Genomic DNA, 26,703 nt, shown 5'->3' with positions numbered 1-26,703 from the left:
ATTGTTAAGTATATACAATAGTTTCTCTGAGACTGGAACTGTTCACTTTTTCTAAATACCGAAAATACCCTCTCTCGAAACAAAACACAAGGTCTTTTTTCCTCAACGTTGGTGGTGGTGTCTCTGCCGAACCCGTTCGCCTCTTTCTCTCTCCCTCCCTCCGTCTCTGTCTCTCTCTGTCTCTGTTTATTTGCTCGCAGGTCGTCGCCTTCCACCATTCGCAGATTTGTCGATTGGAGGACTCGTCTATTGCCATCCATGACTATGATGACTCCCCCGCCGTTAGATGTAAAACACCAAATCTTTTTCTTTATCTCTCTCTCTCTCTCTCTCTTCTCTCTCTCTCTCCCTTTCTCTATCGCTCTCTGTATCTATTTATTGAAAAAATTGTTTATTTTTCTATTTTGATTCAATCGATGTTTCGCTCCTTTGCTCTCGGGGGTTATTCTGGTTTCTGCTATTTATATCGATTTTGGTGGCCTAGGGTTTGAGTTCGATTTAGAGGGTCTGAATCAACCACAATTTCGCAATTCCATTGCGGTGATGTTCGATTTCTAGGGTTTTGATTGAATCGACGGGGTTTGGTTTTACTGGATCCGAGCTTTGATTCGTGCTTCGTTTTGCAGCAAGAGGACGACGAGATGTTGGTTCCGCATTCGGATTTTGCAGATGGTCCACAGCCAATGGAAGGTAATGTTTCTGTGCTTGAATCAACCTATTCTGCCAATTGCTTTGTTTGAACTTTGAATCTCCTGTTCGCGGTCAGTTGGATTTGGTAGGAATGATCCAAAATTAGGTTTTTATTTGCCTGTCAGTTACACTGTTTGCGAGCTTCTAGATGATGGGAGTTAGGGTTTTGATTTTTTTTTTTTTTGAATTTCCTTTTACTTATTAGTAGTAGTACAAGCAGACACTGCTAGTACGGTGGAGAACCAGCCAGTGGAGGATCCTCCGTCGTCGAGATTTACGTGGACTATTGAGAACTTTTCTAGGTTGAACACCAAGAAGCACTATTCTGATATTTTCATCGTTGGTGGTTATAAATGGTACGTGGATCTCCCACCCCTATTAGATTTGTTTTAATACCTGACAGTACTTGATATGCTAGAGTTAATCATGCTTTTGGGTCTTGCATTGTTTTTGGCAGGCGTGTGCTTATTTTTCCCAAGGGGAACAACGTAGACCATTTGTCTATGTACCTAGATGTTGCTGATTCTGCAAGTTTACCATATGGGTGGAGTAGATATGCACAGTTCAGCCTGGCGGTGATTAATCAAATACACAATAAGTATACAGTCAGAAAAGGTACCCTTTTTGTCATCTTTATATTTGTAAGCAGTGGGATAAATTTTTATTTTAAGATACTTATTTTTCCTCTTTAGTCACATAATCTTGTATTTCCTAGAACATCTTATGGCATACTTGAGATCAATACCAGATTTTTTATGTGAACTCAGCAATCACATAGCCACATACATTTTTTATCATTTACTTGGGTAATGATTCATATGTATATTTAGATGCGGATTTCTTTATCTGCACTCTTGTAATAAGTACTTGCCATTTTAGCAATTACACAGTCTCTTATCACATTGCTGATGAGATATATAGTACCTTTATGAATTTGGTACATAATTTTGGCGAAACTGGAACTTTTTTGTTTTTTTTTATTACCTTCAATAAGAAAAGGAACTTCCATTTTGCATTGGAGGCGTTCAACTCTATGGAATAAAATTTGCAGTCATTTAGTCGCTCAGGCTTCTTTTCACCTGTAAAAGGAATTGGCTTCATCATTGTTTATTAGTAAGAAACATATGGGAATTGAGTATTGAATGCACCTCCTAGGTTGATAACGACTCAAGCTGACTTGCATTATGCAGATACACAACACCAATTCAATGCACGTGAGAGTGATTGGGGTTTCACATCGTTCATGCCTCTTAGTGAACTATATGACCCAAGTAGGGGGTATCTTGTGAATGATACATGTGTAGTTGAAGCTGAGGTTGCAGTCCGTAGGGTTGTGGATTATTGGACATATGACTCAAAAAAAGAAACTGGTTATGTTGGACTTAAGAACCAAGGAGCAACCTGTTACATGAATTCTCTGCTCCAGACTTTGTACCATATTCCTTACTTCAGAAAGGTTAGAATGCATGTTAAGATTCTTTTTATCTACTTGATAATAATTTCTCTTCCCTATTTAAAAGGATTTTTTGGTGACTAATTTGTATATCAGGCTGTGTATCATATGCCAACAACTGAGAATGATATGCCATCGGGAAGCATCCCTCTGGCTCTTCAGAGCTTATTTTATAAGCTCCAGTATAGTGACAACAGTGTTGCAACGAAGGAGCTTACCAAATCTTTTGGATGGGACACATATGATTCTTTCATGCAACATGATGTGCAGGAACTTAATAGGGTTTTGTGTGAAAAGCTTGAAGACAAAATGAAGGTGGTTTCTAGTTATCATTTTTTCCCTTTTAAAGTTTTATCTGACTGTTGAGATTATTTTGGTCATGGTGTCTGTTATGTTTGTCCAGGGGACTGTTGTAGAGGGTACAATACAACAGTTATTTGAAGGGCACCATATGAACTACATTGAGTGCATCAATGTTGACTACAAATCTACAAGAAAGGAGTCATTTTATGGTATATTGTTTTAATTTCAATGTGGATTGTCTGAATCTTTTGCTGTTACATCAATGTCCTTCTGTGCTGAACTCTTGGCATGTAAATGACAGATCTTCAGCTTGATGTCAAAGGCTGTAAAGATGTTTATGCTTCTTTTGACAAGTATGTAGAAGTTGAACGTCTTGAGGGTGATAACAAGTATCATGCTGAACAACATGGGTTACAGGTATAAAGACTGCCTGCAGAGCAATTCATGTGTAGGCTGTATAGAACTCTATTGATTTATTTTTTCTTTATGCAGTCACATACCCTTCTTTATTGTTGGGGAAGGGTGTTTTGGTGCCTAGAACCACCTATGGGGGCTGTGATACATATGAATTGTTATTCAATATAACTAAACTGTGGTTCTTGGTATAGAAAACACGATCCAATTCATTTCATATTGTGTCACTCAGTCTTTAATTTTAACTCCAGTTTCCCCTCTCTTACATTATCATCCTCCCCCTTCAATCATCTTTTCAAACATTATAAGGTGGTATTTGATACAATAGCAGCACTTAGGTGTGCGACCTTTTCACTGCTCTAATGTACTAGAGGTAAAATGTAGTACACAGTTGTTAAAAAGATTGTAAATTCACATGGGACTAACAAACTAAAAAATAACATCATTATTACATTAAATGATTAAGTCATGTATAAAACATTGAATTCACATAGTCACCCACAACGAGCACATATTTGTAAACGTATATCCTTGTATATGCATATTAATGTGTGCATATATGTATTGTATGATATCATATGATACATCTCTCTTTCTGTGTGTATGTAGTATTGAGAGAATCACCTTCTCTTTCTCATTGCTGTATGTTGTGATGCGCCTCTTCTCTAAAGCACTAGCTTTGTCTGGTTTGCTAAATCAAAAGAAATGCTCCACTCACTACACTGGCCTTCCTTTCTACCTTGCCTGAATCAGTTACACCATCAATCTCCCTAAACCAGTTGGTTAAATCTGCTCTCACTTTGCATAATGAAACTGAATTTTGACGGCTGTGCTATGGGTAATCAAGGGCGGGCAGGCATAGGAGGTATGTTCAGGAACCACTTGGGGCATGGGGGTGGCTATGTATTCAGGACCAACTGGTACTGGTGACTTGGTTAGAGCTGAAACTTTGGCATTGTTGCAAGGACTAAGACTAGCAAAACAGATAGGCTTCCGAGAATATAAGTTAAAGGAAATTAAAAGTTGGTCATATCCTTGACAAAACAAATGAACTCAGCACCATGGAGTTATAGGCACACTTTTCAGGGGCATAGGTTGCCTATCAAGAGAACTCAACACGACTTATACCTGGCTTAGAAGAACTGCGAATGGGATGGTAGGTGTATTAGCAGAGGGGGGGGGTTGTAACAGACATCAATTATTCTGGGCAAAAATGTAAATCTTGACAGTTGGGTTTGGTTGGAATATTTCAACATTGTACTAAACTCATAACTCTTTTCTAATATAATAATTTTTTTTTTGCTGATAAAAAAATCTTTATATATATTATACGCAGACATTTACCTGTGTGATTTGAGATGCCTAGCTTGATTTGAGCGCTCATAATTTGAAAATGGATATGTCTTTAAACAGAATGGAAGCCAACCCCATATGTTTGGGGTAAGGCTTGGGTAGGGAATAGGGATGATGATTTGAGTAACCTAGCTTGTAGTCACCTGAATCAATCCAATTAAATGCTTGAGTCCGATAAAATCTTAATATAAGTTTGACATCTTTTTTGCTATTGGTTTCTGTTCATCTTAAACTAAAAAGAAAGAGCTTGTTGTTTGAAGATGATCATTGAAAGGAATGCTGCTACTGTTTTTTTTAGGATGCTAGGAAGGGCGTCCTGTTCATTGACTTCCCTCCTGTCCTTCAACTTCAGCTTAAACGGTTTGAATATGATTTCATGCGGGACACTATGGTAAAGGTTGGTTCAACTACTTGTGTTGTTGTGTTATTCTTTAAATATATTCTTGTTTTTATATGTTATATCCATTGTTTCACTGTTCGTAAATATTAGTTTCACTTTCCTCTTCTGTTTTTAATGGGAAACAAGAGGCTTCATTGACTTATAAATTTAAGAGCTTGCCAGCATAGAGCAATGGGCTTCCTCTTCTTATGTATTAAGCGTAAAAGTAGACAAAAAGTGGCAATTTTAGTGTCTAGTAATCTTGTCTTAGATAGTTTTGTTGCCTGTCTGGTTTCTTATCCCTCAATTCTTTCAGCACAAAATGTTGGCATATTTCCTTCTATATTCATGATATATTTCCATTTTCATGGGTATCAACACAAAACATTCTTGGAATAAACATGGTTCCCAGTAAAAATTACTGGCACGATGGCACCATGTGGAGAACACAAGATGAATATTATAATAAAAGTTGGTGACAATATTTGTAGGTATGTTGAGCAGTGGTATTATTTGTTTGACTAATGGACATGGTCATCACTTTGAGCCAGCTTGAAATTCTTTTCAGACATGAAGTTAAATCTTAATTTTTGTTTATGTAATAGGTTATTTTGGATGGTCTATCAGAATTACGTACATTTTCTTTGATTTTAAAATTTATGGTAGAAGCTAAGAAACTAAGGTTAAATGACACTTTTTTTGCTAAGTGGTTAAATGACACTTAGGACTCAGGAGGTCCTTTTACCAGTTGACCAGAAAATCTATTTTTTGATAGATTACCTTTGCCTTAAGCGCATTAGTGGTAACATGAGTAAAAAATCAACTGTTCTTTTAGTTGAGATAGGAAATTCTATTTTCTTTGATTCTCATAGAGTGTTGTAAATGCTTAATTTGCTTGTGAGCACTGGAATAATTGCCTGCATGATAGTGAAAAAAGGAAGCCCAAGAACATGGTTTTCTGCATTGTTTTATCACGAATGATGTTCTCTTCCTCTTTCTCCCTTGAATACTTATAAGTGTTTTCATCTTTTATTATTTCTGATGTCATAGATTCCACATCTCTTAATAGTATTTAAGATAATTTCATCTTGTAATGTTGTAATGTTGTGTATTTCATTTTCTATGTAATTTTTGGTTGTGTTGTTGGGTTGGCAGTCCTGTCAATTCTTCCGCTGAATTGTCTGATGAAGTTTTTAGTCAATTTCTATTCCTAATTTAGCATATGCCATATTTTATTTCTACTTGTATGAAGTGGCTATGGTTTGTTTTCCTCATGTCATTTTTGGTTAAACAATATTGTTTCCTGTATTTTGGGCTCTGGAATAGTCTATTCCCTGCATGGTTTCAAAATTTAAAATTTTCTATACTTATTTCTCTTTGCTGGAAATTTTTTTATTAATTCTTGCATCTTCCCCCTTCGCTTAGATAAATGACCGTTATGAGTTCCCTCTGCAACTAGACCTGGATAGAGAGAATGGGAAATACTTGTCTCCTGATGCTGATCGGAGGGTTCGGAATCTTTACACGCTTCACAGGTACCTATATAACACTTCTCCTTTCAATACTGTTTTTGGTTGTGGTGGACTGGTGAAATTTATAATTTTTTTTAGGATAAGTGAAGTATATGGAATCTTAACAATAAAAAAAAGCATACAAAACTTTTGCCAGCAAAATTTGTGTTTGGCTCCTTCTCTGTGTTGTATTTATGTTCTTATTTTGGTTTGTTTGCAGTGTTTTGGTTCACAGTGGTGGGGTGCATGGTGGACATTACTATGCTTTTATCAGGCCTACCCTCTCAGATCAGTGGTATGTATCATATAGCTGGAGTTTGCGGCTTCTTTTATGTTAGAAACTTTTTTTTTTCAAGTTTAGAATTTCTATTGGCTGTTATCATCTTTGGGCAATGTTTCAGCTGTTTATCTTTAAGTTGGTAATAAATTAATAATAGGGCGCCCAGTTTAGGGTACCTGCATAGAAGCACTGTACGGGCGATCTTTGACTGCGTATGATGTTTAAAGCTATTTGTTTGGCTTGAGTCCTATTGTGATCACTCCTCACCTCTAGTGGTTGTTGCAGTGTTAAATTGGCCCACAAGGGCTTTGTTGTAGAGTATTGGTTTCTGATGGACCAACTCAAACTAAGCTATTTTTTGTCAATTTGGTTTTTCTGCACTTGATTTGGGGAATCCAATTATTTCTTTGACTCTTGTTGTTTAGTATTTCTCTTTGTGTTGTCAACCTGAGGATTGTACATGTTTAAAGCAGCTATTGTGCTTGAACATTGATTGCATATTTTCATTATTATGCATGGTTCTATGTTGTCCTGCCATCCATTTAATGTGGTCTTTGTCATTGACTTTCGTTTATTTCCTTATATGTTCTAACTTGTATATTTTGTATCCTATTTTCAATATCTGGGGTCTTCCATCTATCTATGTGGTCCTGCATCACTATGATTGTGTTAGTTTTCTTTTCTGGTGTAAAATCTTGATAATTATTAGGAAATTGTTCTTTTCAGGTTCAAGTTTGATGATGAACGGGTAACAAAAGAAGATATGAAGAGGGCCCTAGAGGAGCAATATGGTGGTGAAGAAGAGGTGATGTATCTGTAATCAATATATCCATGTACTTTTTGTCTATAAGAATTTGTCCTTGTCATGATAAAGAATTGTCTGTTTCTGATTGGTAATCTTGGCTGTTCTTCTATTTTAACTCATTTCAGTTGTTTTCTCTTTTTCTCAACAGTTACCACAAACAAATCCTGGTTTCAACAACACTCCATTTAAATTTACCAAGTATTCTAATGCATACATGCTTGTTTATATACGTGAAAGTGACAAAGAGAAAATTATTTGTAATGTGGATGAGAAAGATATTGCTGAACACCTTAGGGTAAGATATCTCTTATTTATAAGGCAGATTAAATTTATCAGTTAGCTGTTATCTTATGATTTTGACAGAGGATATTTGATATCATATTTCAGGTAAGGTTGAAGAAGGAACAAGAAGAAAAGGAGCACAAGAAAAAGGAAAAAGCAGAGGCACACCTTTATACTATTATAAAGGTTTATGGCTTCCAAACTATTCTTTCTTTATTTTAACTTTTGACAAATGATGGTTTTGATGTATTTTAGACACTCTGTGCTAAAGCAGATCTTTATTGCCTATAGGTTGCACGAAATGAGGATCTTGTAGAACAGATTGGAAGGGATATTTATTTTGATCTTGTGGACCACGACAAAGTTCGCAGCTTCCGTATTCAAAAACAAATGCCTTTTAACATTTTCAAGGTACCATATGATGAGTTTGGTTTGTAGGCATTAGTGAGTCTAGCTTTCTTTGGCTGGTGACTAGTGAGGGCATTTTATCATCAGATTGGAAGAAAGTTCAAAGATACTGTTGTTTATTTTTATTACACTGCGAGAATTGTTAGCATGAAGAATAGTTCTCTTTTGATCAGTAGCTGAATCTACTTCTATTAATTTATTTTGTGAAATAATAATTTATATACAAGGAGTATTTCAAGCATCTCAAAGTATTTGGCTAGCCTTGCTACCTAAACCACATTTATTCCTTTTCTAGCTTTCATCATCATCCATTCCCTCTAGGAATGATTCTCCAATACAGCTACATTCTGTTGAATCCTTGTTTGGCCAAGCCATCTGCCATACTGTTGCATTATCTTTGAACCTAGATCAATCAATGTAGCTCTTGGGTCTATTGCTAGATGCTTGATTTCTTTTGTAATGTGTCTATACAGCTATGGCCCTATGGTGTTGCTTTTGATTCATCCCACAGCCACCACAACCTTTGAGCCCCCCTGCCAATCTGATTGTAGTTGATGCCTTTCCCTATTCTTAGATATTGGAGTACAGCCAGCTCCTGTTGAGCTCTTATTCCCTATTGGACCTGAAAATAATGCTGCAACCATCAAAGGCTAAAGAGAGAAAGAGAGATAGGTATTTAGTCCAATGAACTTCCAAGCTGACCAACGGATAGTAGCTATAACGATGATAAAAAACAACCGGATAGTAGCTATAACACATTTCCATAAAATTTTCCCCTTTTACCTTGATGGGAAGAAAAAAATCTCATTAAACAAGCTATTCGCATCCCCTGGAGGAGACCACCTGTAACTGAAGAGGGCAAACTGGCAAAGAAGTGCTCCCAAGTACTAGAGGCGTAAGAATAGGAGATCACTAGGTTGTGTGTAGTTTCACCGATTGCTTTAAATAGAAGGCAAATATGGGGTGACATACTCTAGTTGAGTCTCTGCCTTTTTAGAACCTTGAAGAATAGTACCTTGTCATTATCATTGGAATTGGTTCTCCGATACAATTCTTTTTTTATCAGTAACCATAGTTTTCAAGGTGCCAAGGTGACAGGGGGTCGCCTGGTCACCTAGGCGATGGATTTTTTTTTTAAGTAAAAACATGTATCCTAGGGTAGTTCCCTAGGTTCCATAACCATATTTCCTTAATAGAAAATCAACATATTCCAACATGTTCATGAGAAGAAAAAGAAGAAAGAAAAGAAAATTCGACAAATCTAGGGGCTGAACCCCTATTTCTGTTATAGGAAAAGAAGAAGGAAAAGGTGGAAGAAGAAGAAGAAAAAATTAGTATATAAAAACACAAAACTAGTAAAAAAAAAGAAAATGTGTTGATTGGACAACATTTTATGTTCGTTCTTACTTATTGGTTCAGGTTTTGAAGTCTTTGAGGGTTCAATACAGCATTTAGCAATGTTTGTGTTGATTAAACCCTAACAAATAAGAATAACAAAAAGAAATTAGTATATAAACACACAAAATGAATATTGTAGTTTAAAAATGTCTATTTTATAATTATAACCTCAAAAAATTAAGAATATAAAAGTTTGTTATAACACGCTATAGAAAACTGCTTGGCGATTAGGTGAGGCGAGACTCCAAGGGCGCCTTGTTGCTTAGGCGCCCGCCTTGACATTAGGTTCCTTTTGGAACCCCCGCCCAAAAAAAAAATCCATTTATGCACTCCTTGCCTAGCGAAGGCATCAGCCATGCTATGCTATTTGCACTCCTTGGAATTCATCAAAATGTATCATTAATGCTGCTAACTGAGATATAGTTCCATGTTCCCATGCTTGTCTTCTTAACCATCCCACAGCCACCTAGGAGTTCTTTACAATCACAATTTTTTTATTTATCTATTGGAAAATGATATTTTGACTTTTCAAATTCTTACACAGCCAAAAGCCTTGCGATAGACTCAGAAAATAAGGTTATTAATAAGGTTGCCATGGGCCAATTTTGGTTCTGTGGTTTTATCCTATTAATAATTTGGGTTGGGGCTGATCTTGCTGTTTCGAACCAGTTCAGACCTGAGCAGATTATATAGTTAATAATATATGAAGGCCTTCTGGTTTTCTTGTAATTTTTTTTTATATTTTGTATTCAGAAGGGTAGATTTCATGGATAAGATGATTTTGGTTAAAACTTGTTTTATCAATATATAAACAGTTTACTATTTTGTGTCATTTTTATATTTATCTAATAAAGTTGTAAGTTATTAGTATCATAGGTACATTACCTTCCCTTCTTTGCATCTGAACACCCGTCCAATATCTGACTCCCTTGGATTACCGAGGTTGCACCCATTGAATTCATCTTAATGCAAGGTGGGTCTGGAAGGCTTCCTAAGGCTAATGAATTTTGGCATAGGAGAATGTGAATTTGCAGTAATATACCAATTCCTATCCTGGTCATCAAACGAGAAACCAATGAGAAGTGGAAAAATGTTTCTCCAATGCACTTTATTAAGCATTTAATTGACCTCTGCTGAACCTTCATGGTTGTATTTTGTTTGCTTTTTTTCCCATAAACGCATCATGTTCTTTTTGTTTTGTACATTCGTACATAATGTTCTACACCTTTAAGTTCTCAATTTTAATGATTGTGCACTATTTCTTTATTCTTGATGTCCTGGAACTCTCCTTTTCACATTTCATTTTCCCTTTTGAAATAATAAGGTGATGTGTTGTATTACTTAAAAAAAATACAAGTATAGCTCCTGCACAGTGAGTGGCCATATGGGTAAACCTACATTTTTTATAACGTTCAAGCACACTATTCTCCCAAAAATTTGTTCTTATAAGAAACAGAGCTTGGGGTCAAAATAAGATTTTGGTTTCTCTCTCTACATTGGCCACGGAAACACTAGTGGAACCAACTTCCATGGTGTTCTCCTCGTGTCATTTAAGCATCTGGTATATGCCCTCTAGGCAAGAACTCTCTTATGGTATGCAGGGGATACCAACTAACATTCAGCAGATTGTGATAGAAAGATATTGATAAAAAAAAAGATTGTGATAGAAAGACCATATGGTTGAGGCAAATTTAAATGAATGAATAGGTGATCTGCCAATTCAAACTCATGGACACAGTTCACAAACCATCTCTGGAATGCTCAGACTCCTCGTTACCACATTGTCTCTTTTCATTTTTTTTTTGGTGTATGAATTGGCGGTCTTTTACATCTTAAAGGGCATAAAGGGCTTTTAGAGGATGGGTTTTCCACTATTGCATGGATAGAACATGGGAGTTGGGATCTAGTATGTGTCCAGAAGTGCAACTTTGGTTAGATGGAAAAATATGAATTCAGAGACACATCTAACAAAAAGGTATTTTCTATTCGGTTGTTGGAGATATTGTAAATTCTATCACCTTGATTTAAAAGGTGCACCTAGCACCTAGGTGAGGCGCATTTTAGGGTATGTGCCTCGCCTAGGTCCCAGGTGCTGCACTATTAAAAGGAGCACGTGGCTGGTGAACCTTGCACTTCAGCCTAGGCAGTAGGGGTGAGCATGGGTCGGTTTGGTTCGGTTCCATGGAAGAACCTGGAACCTACCCTATAGGGGTTGGTTCTAGGCTTTTGGAACCGGAACCTACCCTGTGAAGGTCGGTTCTGGGGTCAGTTCCTGGGTCTACCCGTGGAACCTGTTCTTTGTTTACTCTCCCCCTTGAAAAAAACATGTTTTTCAAAAACTTGATTTTCAATAAATATGATATATATAGTTAAATCTTATATTATCTTTATTGATTAAATTGAGTAAGTTGATATGTAACTATCACTATATGGTTCAAAACTTATAATTTAAATTCAAATTTTGTGAATGCTAGCTTTTACATTACTTATTATATACTTTCAATCACTTAAAGTAACTCAATGGTCAAGTGAGACCATGGCCTTTGTAACCATGAGTGCTTGGGTTCAAATCTTCACATCCCCAAAAGTATTCTGGAGTTTATTTGCAGGCAAGTTTAGTTCTAAGGGAGGTTCCACCAAGGCCAACCAAGGCCGGTTCAGGTAGGGTAGACCCCTAGGCCCTGGAACCAGCCTGGGTGGGGCTCGCTTCCAAGAATTTGGAACCAGACCCTACCCTGTAACAGATCGGGTAGGGTCGGTTCAAGGTTGGTTCCAGGCAGAACCTACCCATTTGCTCATCCCTACTAGACACACCTTTTGAAAATGTGCACATTTTTTTTCTGTTTTTTAATGCCTAGCGGTTGGAATTGGGGCTCTGCCCCTAGTCCCCCAACCAAGCCCCTCACGTCAAGCCCATGCAAGTCCATATCAGGGTTTTAAATTCTCAATTCCTATAAAAAAGTATTATAATTTTAATTATCTTTTATTAGTGTCTATGAATGACCAACATATCAAATAGGGGGGTTTTCGGGTTGAGAGTTATACATGCTTGAATATTTTTATATGTTATGCTTGATTTTATTTTTAAATTTTCATTTTAAATGTATTTTACATAAAGAGTGTTTTTATACATTTATTTTAAATATTAAGTTTATATTTTAATTATTATGATGTTTAATATTTTTATTTTTTGCATTTTTTTGATTTTTTTGGCATTTTTATGCCTTGCTTCAAAAAGGCGTGTGCCTCGCCTTGTACATAGAAAAATCCTAACTATATTGAAAGTGTTTTTTTTTTGCTACTGGGAAACAAACCACTTTTCCATTCAGGTGGTGGGATTGGCAGTCTAACTGTTCAGGTCAAATGGGTCAATCTGTGATGTCATAAATCATCATCATCATCATCTAAGCCTTCTCCCAGTTATATTGGATTGACTACATGAATTTTCCATTCCAGTCGGTTTTGTGCCATGTTCATTGTTAAATTATGAGTGCTTAAATTGTTTCAGTTCAGGAGCAATGACTAAAAGAGTTTGGCAAAAGATTTAATGCGGACTGTTAACCTGACACAACCCCTTCCCCTCCTAGAACTGGGTGTAACACACTGACAGAGTACCATGATGTGATAACTCAAATAATAAAAAGATAAAAAGCAGAAAATACAGATTTTGCATAAAAAGTGGGCATGCCTGTCTTTAATATTATGTATCATCATATTAAACAAAAAAGTGATTAATGGGGAGTATTGTTATTAATTATGGACAAGTCACTGTCATAGTTTTCAAGGTGCCAAGGCAAGACAAGGCGATCGGGGGGGGGGTGCCTTGTCACCTAGGTGGACTTTTTAAAATAAAAAAATCATGAATCCTAGGGTAGTTCCCTAGGTTATTTAGAAAATAGGACTCATCATTCATTAATAACTATCTATCGGTGCAAATGGATTGTGCATAAGAACCAGGAGGAGGCGCAGGTCAAAGTGGAAGCACAGCTGAAGGGTTTGATCTGGGGAATCACTGCAGTGATGAGAGGACCGAGAAGTGGAGTTCTGGTCAGCAAGCAGGTATTGTTCTGTGTTTTGGTGATTTCGAAATTGAGCTCCCTTCCTCTTCTTCCTTCTATTCCTTCTTGTCACATCAAAGAAGTTTGGAAAAGGTGAACATAGTGGTAGTTTGCTTGGAAATTTAGTTGGAGGGAAGGGAGGTGGTTTCTGGGGAAGCAGTGGAGGGGCGAGTAAGGGGGGGAAGGGGAGGACAAGGAAGAAGTGATGGGCAGGGATGGACAAGGACGACAATTCTGGCTCGACTTTAGAACGTGAGGAGTTCCAAAAGATGGAAATCGTAGTTGGCAGGATTGGAGTCCTTTTGCGCCGGAGAAGATGTGTTCACCAAGGGAGGAGACTTTGAATCTTCAGAAGGGATGAAGAAAGCCAAAGAGGCAATGCCCATTTGTCAAAGGTTTTTTCAAGGCTAAAAGACGGATTGATTGGGGCAGGACCCTCCAATAAGTTTAAAAGAGTTAACAAGAGGAAGAAATTAAAAGTTCTGTAATCAAAGAAGGGTGATGAAAGGGAGGGAGGAGGAGCTTCAAGCTGCAGGAGAGGAGGCTATGTCGACCCTGATAAGGGAAGATCTAGAGGTCAGGATGGGGTCAGGGGATGAGGAGGAAGGAAGCCAAGCAGATGAGAGTAGTTTAGTGTTGTCTCAACAAGCTGATAAAATTAAGGAGGGGAAAAAGTAGAGCTTTAAGAGTTTGGTGGACAGGGAAGTTAGAATTGGCAAGAGCTTATGGCTTTTCTTTTTGGGAGGTGAAGAGTTTGTTATAAGAGCTTTCTAAATATTTGAAAAAAGGGAAAAAGGAAGAGAAGCTTCGGCGGAAACTGGATTTAATTTGGGATGAGGATGATGACAGATGTGATGAGGCGTTTGATCCTGAAGACTAGACATTTTTTTTATCGATATCCTGAAGACTAGACACTGTGTTAAGGGCGTGTAATCTTAACACCCCTTGTTTTCTTTTATTAGTTTTTTTTGTCTTGAAATCTTCTGTTGCAGTATTTGCTTTGGGTGTAATCTTAACACCCCTGGTCGGGTTGTATCTCGTTTTCTTTTCTATCTATAAGTTTTTTTATTTTACTCTTAAAAAAATAATTATCTATAATTTTCATAAAAAATATAAATTTCACATTCAAATATAGAAAATCAACATATTCACGAGAAGGAAGGAAGAAAGAAAAGAAAGTTTAGAATATTTTGGGGCTGAGCCCTTTTTTTTGTCCTAGGAAAAGAAGAAAAGAAAAGGCTGAACAAAAAGAAATTAGTATAAAAACCTGCAACATGAGCATTTTTGTTTAATAATGTCTATTTTATTGTTATATTTTAAAAAATTAAGAATATAAAAGTATTTCATAGCTCCGTGTACAAGTAAATGGTTCAGGTGCTAAATGGACCCAAAAACTTGGCTTGGGTAATGGGTTAACCTGTCTGACTGGACGGGTCAACCATGGTTTGAAAACACTGGTAGATGGTTTTCTTTGTATCTGACAAAACCATCTTAAGGAGAGTGACCAAACCCCAGTGCCCTCGGTGTTTTGATCCAAGAAGATTGAACCAAGCTTTGCCAAGAGAAGGATGAATGATTTACACTCCATCTCCCGAGGGTCCCTTCTAAACCCAAAGTCCCAGTTTAAACCCTAGGTAGAGAAAACCACAAATTTAGAAATAGGTTTGACCTGGTAATTGGATAATGCGTAAAGCTAAGGAAATTGGACCTTAAGTGGGTGCTTCCCTAACCAAAGTCCCTCCCACAACAAGACTGAGTCCATTCCCCACATCAAACCACAGATGGTTAAATAAAGGATATATCTCATATGTTGATCATACTGGATGTATCTTGCTAAGCTTTTCTGGGCCTATCAGTTTTGGCAATTCCAAAAGAACTGAACTGAACTTCAAGGTTTTGAATTGATGAAATTAAAGAATTTAAAGAATGTGGAGGTAAAGTGTAATTAGCTGGCCATAGAAGCAGGATTTGGTTCCCTGGAGTGTCAGACCTCTGGTGTTTAAAGGGATCATAGAAAGTGTGACAGTCATGGGTCGAATTTTGATAAAACTTTCTTGAGCACATGCATAAGAAAACCCAGCCTCTCTCTTATGTTGATTGCCCTTGGGTACAAGTTAATCTGAGCTCATATATTTGGGTGGGGAGTAAGAGTTCGGTTGATTCAACTGAAAATTGTGTATTTTTTTACAATATTTTGGTTCGAGCAAAATGACAGCTAGGTCCTGTTTTCAGAACATGTCTTGTAATGTACTCAAAGACAAAAACCCTTGGTTGCTGACACAAAAAAAAAGGACAAAAAACCCTTGTCATTATAATACAGAAAAAAGGAGGCAAAAGACTAGTTCAAATTAGACAGACCGCGTGACAAATTTCTAGATGCTAACTGCTAAGGAAAGTCTATTGAGGCCTGTTGGCATTCATAGCACATTCTTTTCAATTCTGAATTTGGTTAATTCTGACATGCAAATTGTAATAAGATAATTGGACTCTTTCTCGCTTCAACAACAAAATATTCTCACAAAGCATTTGTTTTGTACTTAGATATGCATACACATCTTGGATGGCCAGATACCTATACATGTATAATGTATTGTTGTTGGAGATATATGCATGCAATATGACAGTAGATGCCACGCCGGCACTTGTAGAGTGAACATTATAGCATCAACACTTACGAAAAATGTACAATGGTATTTAACAAACCATGCTGCGAAAAATATGTATCTGTTATAGGTTTTATTAAATTTGGCAAGACACAAGTATTTGAGAGATGACACTTAGCTTCAAAAGCAAGTTATAAAAGAATGATATAAGCATGTCTTTTTTGATCGGCAGTGTGATATAAGCATATTAAATGGATACCTATATCGATATCCACAACCAGTATATCTATCTATCACAGTCGGTATCTGTATATGGGCATCACTAGTGTACATAACAAGTTTCAGTTGCGAAGAGTCAATTTGTGCTACTTGTGTATCCACAATTGTTTGGGGATTTTGTAGTGTAGCTAATTTTGGGAATCCTATTACCTATGTTTACTGTTTTTTTTTTTCTGTTTCATATGATTACTGTTATTGTGATTATTATTTGTTACGATCATTTTTTATTGCTATTCTATGCTTTGCCATGCAGTTTTATACTTTGCATCTTGCAGTATTTAATTCCAGCGTTTTTGGCTGTTAACAGGAGGAGGTTGCAAAAGAATTTTGTATACCTGTGCAACTCCAGCGTTTTTGGCTGTGGGCTAAGCGTCAAAACCATACATATCGCCCTAATAGGCCATTGACACATCAAGAAGAAACACAATCTGTAAATAGCTTCTATTATATTTTCCTCTCCCTATGATGTTGCTTTACATCTTAGTTATTTTGCTTAATGACCCTTTTGATTGATGTCAAAATTTTGCACTTATTGGTCTGATTATTTTCATCTGATGTAAGTTGAAATATTACAACAGTTTGTATGCTATTATTAATAGGGAAGTCTTAGCCACTTCTCATTGGATCTTTCTGGGGGATGGGGTACTGTGAATGAACCAGGTTTAGCGTTGTTATCTTTTTAACTTTTTATCATAGATATTGATGATTCTCCTGAATTTCTATTTTCTTAGCTTGGAGATCCCTTTTACATCCAAATTAGAATTCCTTATTTTAGAAGAGATAGAGGAAAGGTCCTGAAAGTGGATCAACTTGCAAACCTAGAAGGCTATTCAAAATAGCTGCCTACTATGCTCCACCTTTATGGAGAGCATGCTTAAATGATTTTTGTTTTGATTGTTTCTTCTATTTTTCTTTCCAGTTTTTTTTTTGGTTTTTCTGTAATGCAATATGCTTTGAAGAGTTCATAGGTTTAAAATGGCATGGACATTCATGTTGTCTAGATTATTTCGTTGAAAAGTACTTGCATCTATTGTTTCTACCATTTATCAAGGTTACAAGTACAAAGCTGTAACAGAATGGTTAGCCTCAACTAACCATCAATATGGATTGATTACACTTGCCAAAATCTTTTCATTCTTACAATAGATTTCCCCAAAACATTTCCTTGTAATGGCAAACTTGAATGCATGATCATCAATTGCTGACATTGCGAAGTAGGAGCATTCATACTTGGTCATGGTTTGATGCATTTCCTATTGCATATCTTGTGACTCAGTTGGGTGTGGTTGGTCCATTACCATGAGCATATTGGGGGTAGTTGTTCTCCATCTGGTGATCTAGAATCTTTGTTTACAACAGCTTTTTTCAACCCAAGGAAAAGGAGGAAAATTCTTTGGAGATACACTAGAACAGCCACTTGTTGGCCCCTTCGGGAATAGAGAAGCCACAGAATTTTTAACAAGAGTGAGTTTATTGAGAATACATTATGTAGAGTGATAAGTTGGGTGAAGACATAGATTTTTGGCCCTTGATCAAAGATGCCATTTTTGCATGGTTGGTGTTATGCAACTCATCCTTCAATGGTTCAACCTCTAGATGAAAGCTATCAAAGGAGTGGAGGCCATCAACTACAAATGTATTCAAGCTTAATTTTGACACCTGCAGCATTGGTAACTGGGACCATCAGGTATTGAGGGGATTATGAGCGATAATTCAGGTGCTTTCATGGCGCTCTACTCTGGCCTCAATAGGAGATGGAGATTCCACAATAGTTGACTGCAAGTTGTCATACAAGGATTTAAACCTGCATGGTATAGAGGTTGAAGAAGATTTGAAAACTCAGTGGTGCATTTTGGTTGCTATTCTAATCAATCATGAGCTCATTGGCTCTCTCAGTTCAGGACAACTGGCTCAAGTGATTATCTGATAGTATTCTTCAGGACTATGAGATGCTTTTTTTTTTTAATAATTGACTATGAGATGCTATTCCCTCCATGATTTTCTAGTTATATCATGCTTGCGTTTTGCCAAGAAAAGTAGATTCCAGAACTGTGTTGGGATGGCTAAAAAATAACTACAAGGGGATAAAGGTAGCATAGATACACCCTAAGATGAGCTAAATTGCTGGCAAGAGGATTGGAGTCTCATGGTCCTGGATACATGGCGAGGAAAATAGCATAGGTGCACCCTAGCTAAATTGCTGGCAAGAGGATTGGAGTCTCATGGTCCTGGATACATGGCGAGGAAAATAGCATAGGTGCACCCTAGGGTGGGCTAAATTGTTGGCAAGAGGATTGGAGTCTCATGGTCAAGGATACATGGAGAGAAATAGCGTGGCTGCTGCACTTGCAAGACAAGGGGTGAACCGGGTTTACTTGTATTGCAGGGGTTAACATTGTAACCTGTTATTGTAATCCCAACCAGAGAAGGGTTTGGGTAGCAACATTGCTAATCTAATTAATCTGCAGTATGTCTGTTTATATCGCTCTTTTATCACATCTATTGAAATATAAAGTTATTATTCAAAAAAAATATCTTGTGACTGAGCAATCTATACTTAACATTTTGCTTTTCAGATACATCTTGAGTGGTAGTGGGGGTATGGTGCTTCTTATGTGCCTGAAATGTTAGAAGGCATGCTACTTGATCTAATACAACTTGTGATTGCTTTTTTTGATAATTACAACTTTTGACTGCTTTGTAGGTTGGGCAATTGCGAGAGGTATCAAATAAGGCACACAATGCAGAGCTTAAGTTGTTCTTAGAAGTAGAGATGGGGCTGGTAATAATTGTTTTCTTTGTTTAATATTTTCATCATATGGTTGAGGGTGACTTGCATTCAGTTACACTCAACTGATTTGTCATTGCAAAGTGGATTTTCATTTTCCTGTCTGTGGTTGTGATTTTCTGCATGACAATACAGGATTTACGTCCGATTGCTCCTCCAGACAAGACAAAAGAAGACATTTTGCTTTTCTTCAAGCTTTATGATCCTGCTAAAGAAGAGCTCCGGTACTTATTTCTTTCTCTACCATTGTTCTTTATGTCCTTCACCCACTCCACATACACACACACACACAAAAAAAAAAGGAAAAAGAAAAGAAAAAAAGAGGATAGAATTTCATGTGGATATATGGCATTGTCATATGGTTCCAGATATGCTGGGAGACTTTTTGTGAAGGGTACTGGGAAGCCAGTGGAAATCTTGACGAAGCTAAATGAAATGGCTGGATTTGCTCCTAATGAAGAAATTGAGCTTTATGAGGTGAGTTTTCTCTATCTGTTCTTTTAATGATTTTTTTTTATCTGTAATGTATATGCTCTTTTTATGATTTTTGCTACTTTTTCCTTCTTTCATCTATTAGCGAGGGGATGCTTGTGCATGCATCCTTATGTAATTAAATCCTCATTTGTCCACAAATATGAATCTGGGATCCATTTTTGTGAATGTGTCTTACCGGTTTCTGCTTTTCAGGAAATAAAGTTTGAACCTAGTGTCATGTGTGAACATATAGACAAAAAACTCACTTTTCGAGCTAGCCAGGTACACATGATGCACTTGCAATTGATTGATGGTTAAACTATGAAATTGCTTAAATATTATACTTTAGTTTTTTATCTTCTTTGTATTCTCATTTGCAGCTTGAAGATGGAGACATTATTTGCTTCCAGAAATACCCTCCAATTGAAAGTGAGGGGCAATGCCGCTATCCTGATGTTCCTTCATTTTTGGAGTATGTACATAATCGTCAGGTATGAGCTTAACTAATTTCGACAATTATTATTTTCATTATTTCAATCTGATTGTGTTGGCATTATGTTGTATCCTCTTTGCACCCTTGGTTATTATAGTTATTTTTTCCTTGTTATGTCTTATTACTTGCCTTTTTGTGTTTTTTTGAATCAATAATCATATCTTTTGAAAAAAAGGAAATAGTAAAAATACTTGTACACAACCTTAAAATGAATAAGGCAAACCAACTGTTAGAATATTTCAATGAAATTCCATTTTTAGCTACAGAATGTGGATGGGCTATACATGTTTAATGTGTCCATGTCCAATATCATATGTGTGGAACATTTGATATTGCATGTTTACATTTATATTTCAAATACACTTCATGGTATGAACACTTATAAATGTGCAGGTAGTATATGTTAACAAATCTTGCCATAAATTTGTATGTGATAGAATTTCAATTAGATTTGGCAATCACATTTCTTATGAAACAATACTTGAAAACTGAACGTTGGTGCATGTTATTTACCTGGGTTATGGGACAATAAATGCACATCAATATTAAATTGGTTAGCTGTATCTATATCTGAAATGGAGTCATATTCCTGTCTGAACATGCAATTGTTCCACTATTTGTATCTGGGCATTTTGACTCACCAGATTTTAACAAGAATAAGCTGATATTGGGTTCTATCTGAACAAGATGTTCAGTTGGAAACCAAGGATCTATCCCATCTGATGTGGCATCATAGGTGCACATGAGTCCCCTTCCAACTTAACTGGAGAGGTAGCTATAAAATGCTTCAAACAATGGCCCTTGCTTGACTTACCAGACTTTTTTTACAAGAATAAGCAGATATTGGGTTCTGTTTGAACAAGATGTTCACTTGGAAGCCAAGGATCCTTCCCATCTGAGGTATGTATCTCCCACCGCCAAATACATTATTGAAAACACATTCACTTGGGAGATACATGCAAATACATTATTGAAAGTAGGGGCCTTAGCAGACTTTACATTATTGAAAATATGCTAATGAGTGCTGTATGAATTTCCAGTCTATTACATCCCATAAATGTGTATGGATGTAGACAATAACAATTATTTTAAGGCTCAAGCCAATCTTTTTTTTTTTTTTTTTGAGAAAAAGGTAAGGTTCAAGCCAATCCATTCCTTGCGCATGTTTCTCAATCATTTTCTATGCTTGATGATGACATTATTCTAACATGACATCAAATTGATGCCTTGCGAGTCCTGCTTTTGTGCAATTTTTTTTTTGTTTTCTTTTTTTTCCCTCTTAAGTCTTCTCATTCTCTTTGTAATTAAACACTTCTTTTTTACATAATGATTTGTAGGTGGTTCATTTTCGATCTCTGGAGAAACCCAAGGAAGATGAGTTTTGTCTAGAGCTGTAGGCACTATTCGTTTCTACTGTTGTTTTTTTTTTTCATTATTTTGGATGGTTTGTGCATCTGCCATTTACTGGATTGAAAATTTTTCATACCCTTTCACCATATAAATATCAAGGTCAAAGCTTTACACGTACGATGATGTTGTGGAAAGAGTTGCCCGCCAACTTGGTTTGGATGACCCCTCCAAAATTAGGCTTACATCTCACAACTGTTACTCCCAGCAACCTAAACCCCAACCTATCAAGTATCGGGGTGTGGAGCATTTATCTGACATGTTGGTCCATTACAACCAGGTAATTAATCACCTTTGTTTTGATGGGAAAGGAACTGTATCTCCTAACCAGAGCTTTTCATGTAGATTTCTTTTTTCTTACAAAATGTATTGAAGGTGAATGTTCTGATTAGATATCTTTTTGACAGACTTCTGACATTTTGTATTATGAAGTATTGGATATTCCCTTGCCAGAATTGCAAGGTCTAAAAACTCTTAAAGTGGCTTTTCATTCCTCTATAAAGGATGAGGTCAGTGTGGTAACCACAATGAGTAGCATTTTATATGGATCATAACAAAGATATCTTATTGGGTCTCATTTATTTGTTTTCAGGTGGTAATTCATACCATTAGATTGCCAAAACAGAGCACTGTTGGGGATGTGATTAATGACCTTAAAACAAAGGTAGTTCTTCACTCCACATTTTTTTCCTGTATTGGCATTTCTTCTACATTTTTTAGTGTCTTCTGAAATCTTGTCCTTGCACACAAGTAGGAACCAATGTTTTCTACCTGTCATTGACCCAGATGGTCAGATAAATTGACATGTCACCAGGCGAGGTTTCTGAGTCTGTTTAGCTCCTTATAACTTATAAAATGTCAGCTGAGACGATAACCCAGTGACCCAGTCAAACCATCAAATCATTTGATCCAGTCAGCCAGTCATGGGTTAGATATTAGATCTGCTTATTTCTTCATTTTAGCCATTGCCATCATTATCACACTTATTTTTGTTTAATAGATGCATATATAATGAGACATTACCAGCTTTATGTATTTTTTCTGCATTTTTATCTGTTATTTTATATTCTATTATATGATTTAAGATGCCATGGATTGGCCTGTTTGGTCCAGATGGTTAACAGCTGTCCTACCACCATAGTAGGAATAGAATGGCTTCATAATACAGCAATTATAGCGCATTCTATATGCAAAAATTATCCTAGCACTGCTTTTAAATAGATCCACTTACCATGCAAAACATTCTGGAGCAGGTTGAGCTGTCTCATACAAATGCAGAACTCAGGTTGCTTGAAGTTTTCTATCATAAGATTTACAAGGTATTAGTTTTATCAATTGGATTTCTGAATTGGGTAAATATCCTTTTCAAGCTGTAGTATTTAGAACTAATGATTAAGAGCTCTGGAGCCGGTCTAATTTGCTTTAGTGTTTGATGTGACTTTATTGGAATGATTGCATCTTGATGTGACTTCATTCTAACCACATTATTCTTCACCAATGCCTTGCAGATTTTCCCTCCAAATGAAAAGATCGAGAATATAAATGATCAATATTGGACATTGCGTGCGGAGGAGGTAATTTTTTCCACTCGTGCAAACTATTTTACCATGTTATTTTCTTTTTTTATGGGTTTTATGATTTGTATTGTATTTTCAGCTATTATGGGACATTTTTTTTTCACACCTGGGCTCAATCATGTTTAGGGCAAAAACCCCCCAAAATGCCCAGAATGTGGTTGGGCAGTGACTAGTCAGTGTTTATTTTAGTCTAATTGCAAACTATCTATATTTCCTGTATACCTTTACATGCCTAGTGTTTTGGTGTTAGATACAATACTTGTCAGATACAACAGTGGATATTGTAGTGATACTTCTAGATGCACTTTATAGTATTGACACTTCGAAAAGTGTGTCTAGGGTTTTTGGAAAAGGGGAGTCATATCCATTGTTACCAAAGTGTCAACTAGTCAATTGATTTAAGTTGAGGGCCTGGCCAACTGCATTAATAACTAGTTGCTAGGCGCTCATGATGTGGTTGCCCAAGACAACTAAGAATTTAAAGCTTTGTTTGTTTGTGATGTAATATGATCAGATGATGGTATATAAAATAGAAAAAATTATAAAACAAAATTAGGCAGTTGAGGAGTTTTTTTAAGTTTACGTTTACTCACTTCAGTGATGTGTTGCCATTAGAGTTGCCACAAACAAAGGGCATATCTAATAGTCAAGGTTGCACTCTTCTTTGGAAAACAAAGACTGATTCCCTATCTTCTTTTTCTTTTGTTTTTTCTGGCAGAACAAAGACTGTAAACTAAATGTTCAGTATCATTCCGTTCTTGCACAAGTTATATGAACTCATTTTTGTGATAACATCAATATCTTGAGTTTAGAACACTTTTTTTTGACTAGTCAATGCCTGGCTACCAACTATTCGTCGCATCAATCAGAGTCCAAAATGACTAGTCATCGCTTTACCTGATTGCATAGTTTTCTAGGTGCCAAGGCGAAGCTAGGTGATAGAGGGTGCCTTGATAATTATCTATAATGTTTATTAAAATGTGCAAGTAACCATCTTTCATTGAACATAAAACCATCTTTCATTGAGAAGTGATTCATATAAAAACATGGAAAATCAATATATTTATGAGAAGAAAAAGAAGAAAGAAAAGAAAATTCAGAAAAATATAGGGGCTGAGCCTCTATATCTGTCTTGGAGAAAGGGAAGATAAAGGAGAAAGGGAAGATAAAGATAAAGAATGTATTAATTTAACAGATTTTTAAGTTTCCCTTGCTTATTGGTTCAGATTTTTTAAGTCTTTGAGGGTTCAAGACAGCACACACCAACATGTGTTTTGATTGAATTCTGACAAATTTGGAAATAATAAAAAGAAACTAGTATATAAACTCAGAAAATGAATATTTTAGTCTAATAATATATATTTAATTATTATATTATAAAAAAACAGAGTGTTGAAGTGGTAGAGATATGTACAAAATAGGCAGGCCATTAGCGAGGTAACCATCCATAGGTGCCTTGTCACTTTGAGCATTATGTCCTGTTGGTAATCCTTGTTTCCTGTATCTGTCTGTGTCTGTAACCAGCCAATAGTTCTTGATGTGTATATCGGTGACATTTTGGTTAACTTTCTCCGAGTGTTGGGGTTTTAGCATTTATAGCCAGAACCAGTGAGAAATCCCTTAGGTTATGATTGTATCCATCCTTGGTAATGTCTCTAATATGTCATCATATTTTGTTTTTATTACAACTATGTGGCAACTGGTTATATGGATTAACCTGGACTGTTTCAACCTTATTGACTCTGCTTGTCAAAATGGGCTTCAAAAATGGTGGATGGATTTGTGTGATGGGGTTACAGCGGTTGGTTTGAGGTATTGATGTTTATTTTTCAATGCTACAGATTCCAGAAGAGGAGAAAAATCTTGGTCCTCATGATCGTTTGATTCATGTTTATCACTTTACTAAAGATGCATCTCAAAATCAAATGGTAAGTAAACATGGATTCTAATAATTTCTACTTCCTGACTGATAAAAAAAAATCTCTACTTCCTGCTGGTATTTGTTGTAGACCTAAGGGATCAACTATTCAAATATTCTATTCAAAGTTTTCTTTTGTTTCAACAGCAGGTTCAGAATTTTGGAGAGCCATTTTTCTTGATCATTCATGAGGGTGAGACTTTGGCTGAAGTTAAAATCCGTATACAAAAGAAATTGCAGGTTCCAGATGAGGAGTTTGCAAAGGTATATTTTCCTTGTGTTTGGAAAGCCCTCTTTTTAGTAATATGGAGGGACGCCATAGTCACTCTGGATTGCCTTAATAGATAGGCACTCCCTGCCCTTAATATGTTTGGTTCTGTTCTGGTCATTCTGGTCATATAAGGTCAAGTAATGGGCAATTCAATATTAGCGAAATATCTTCTCTTAATGCTTAGGAAAACATATTATATGTTACTAATCCGTTAACTTTACAATGGTACTACCTCATGGTTAAATATCATGGAATAAAATTTGATTGTTTATATTCCTTTTTGGTCAGTGGAAGTTTGCATTTTTATCATTGGGTCGCCCTGAGTACCTTCAGGACTCTGACATTGTATCCAGTCGTTTTCAGGTAAGTTTTCAAAAGCAATCACATTCTATACGTCAAGATTCTTTTACTCCAGGGGGATTCTGATCAATTGTTGTATTATTTGTCTTCAGAGAAGAGATGTTTATGGAGCTTGGGAGCAGTATCTTGGTTTGGAACACTCAGATAGTGCTCCTAAAAGGGCCTATGCTGCCAATCAGGTGAGAGTGCTACCTTTGTGCAAATCATAGTTCTACTATTACAAACTATTTAAAAAGGAAATCTGGCTTGTGGTTTATTAGCGTACTTTGCTTGGGGGAAATAAAACCGAGTACATGTTCTTGCTTCGGTTTCTTGAACATGGCTTTGGTGTTCTGCCCGTTACATGAAAAAAGGTCCTTTGCTGGCAGCCATAATATGAGATACAACCCAAAAAAAGGGATGATCTGAATAATCCATGTTTCACTGCTTTAGGCAGCCATAATATGAGATACAACCCAAAAAAAAGGGATGATCTGAATAATCCATGTTTCACTGCTTTATGAGATTGGTGTATTACTCTATGGTGATCCTTGTCTCCAAAATTTGCAGAACCGCCACACATTTGAGAAGCCGGTGAAAATCTACAATTAGAAAAGAACTGGCGGCCCATCACAGTATTGGCTGAAGCTGATATAGCTAAATGCCATGCGTGGCAATGTGAAAGGCAGTAGAAAAAAATGAAAAATCAGTGCGCAAAAAATCCAGAGATAGAAAGGAAGATGGCATTGAAGGTGGTGGTCTTTGCCCGGTACGGTTATTGATTTTGTTTGCTATGTATTCTTTTTTTACAGTGTGGGCGGGGGGAGAGAGACTTCATGAATACAGTGTGTTTCTTCTAGCGGTCAACAACCCCCTCGAGGTTCGGTTCTTTTTCATTAAGGCCTGTCTTCACCTCTTTGGTGAGAAAAATCAACGGCCTCTTCTTCATTTCCCATGTAATTTAGTGGTACATAAGAAGATTTTGGACTAGGGAATGTATACAGGGTATAGTTGGGTGTCCTTGACATGTCCACATTTTTCGTCTTTTTTTTTCCTTAAATTTTCCTCCGGTTTCTTCAATTGTGTTCAGGGAATTTTGAGGCGTTGTACAATGGTTAGCGGGTTTGGTTCTGGCTTCTGGGGCTCTTCTAGGCTTGTGTAAAAAAACAGCTATAATGTTTTCCAGTTCTCAGATTGGCCCTACATGGCCTTTTCCGCAA

General features: G+C 36.6%; 1 protein-coding gene across 9 annotated transcripts; it reads left to right on the top strand.

The window, feature by feature from the left end:
• UBP12 (ubiquitin-specific protease 12) lies at positions 1-26,703 on the top strand. Of its 9 annotated transcripts, none has more exons than XM_088967854.1 (33): positions 91-288; positions 485-540; positions 627-690; positions 896-1,046; positions 1,148-1,305; positions 1,881-2,146; positions 2,240-2,458; positions 2,547-2,655; positions 2,748-2,863; positions 4,512-4,610; positions 6,018-6,127; positions 6,324-6,398; positions 7,110-7,188; positions 7,337-7,483; positions 7,576-7,656; positions 7,762-7,881; positions 16,524-16,646; positions 18,921-18,998; positions 19,140-19,228; positions 19,373-19,481; positions 19,692-19,760; positions 19,859-19,969; positions 21,309-21,364; positions 21,481-21,658; positions 21,786-21,887; positions 21,971-22,042; positions 22,632-22,697; positions 22,887-22,952; positions 24,797-24,883; positions 25,021-25,137; positions 25,433-25,507; positions 25,597-25,683; positions 26,054-26,703. In XM_088967854.1, exons 3-33 carry the CDS (start codon positions 642-644, stop codon positions 26,093-26,095), a joined length of 3,306 nt encoding a protein of 1,101 aa, XP_088823980.1. In that variant the 5' UTR covers positions 91-288; positions 485-540; positions 627-641; the 3' UTR covers positions 26,096-26,703. The 9 variants fall into 9 exon arrangements, with proteins under 9 accessions (XP_088823974.1, XP_088823977.1, XP_088823976.1 ...); XM_088967853.1 differs by having other exon boundaries at positions 117-288; positions 899-1,046; positions 25,024-25,137; XM_088967852.1 differs by having other exon boundaries at positions 117-288; positions 899-1,046.

The sequence above is a fragment of the Nelumbo lutea genome, chromosome 2 (genome assembly GCF_056320005.1).
Source record: "Nelumbo lutea isolate HS-2025 chromosome 2, American lotus-T2T, whole genome shotgun sequence".
NCBI lineage: Eukaryota > Viridiplantae > Streptophyta > Magnoliopsida > Proteales > Nelumbonaceae > Nelumbo > Nelumbo lutea.
This window is presented reverse-complemented; position numbering and strand designations above follow the sequence as displayed.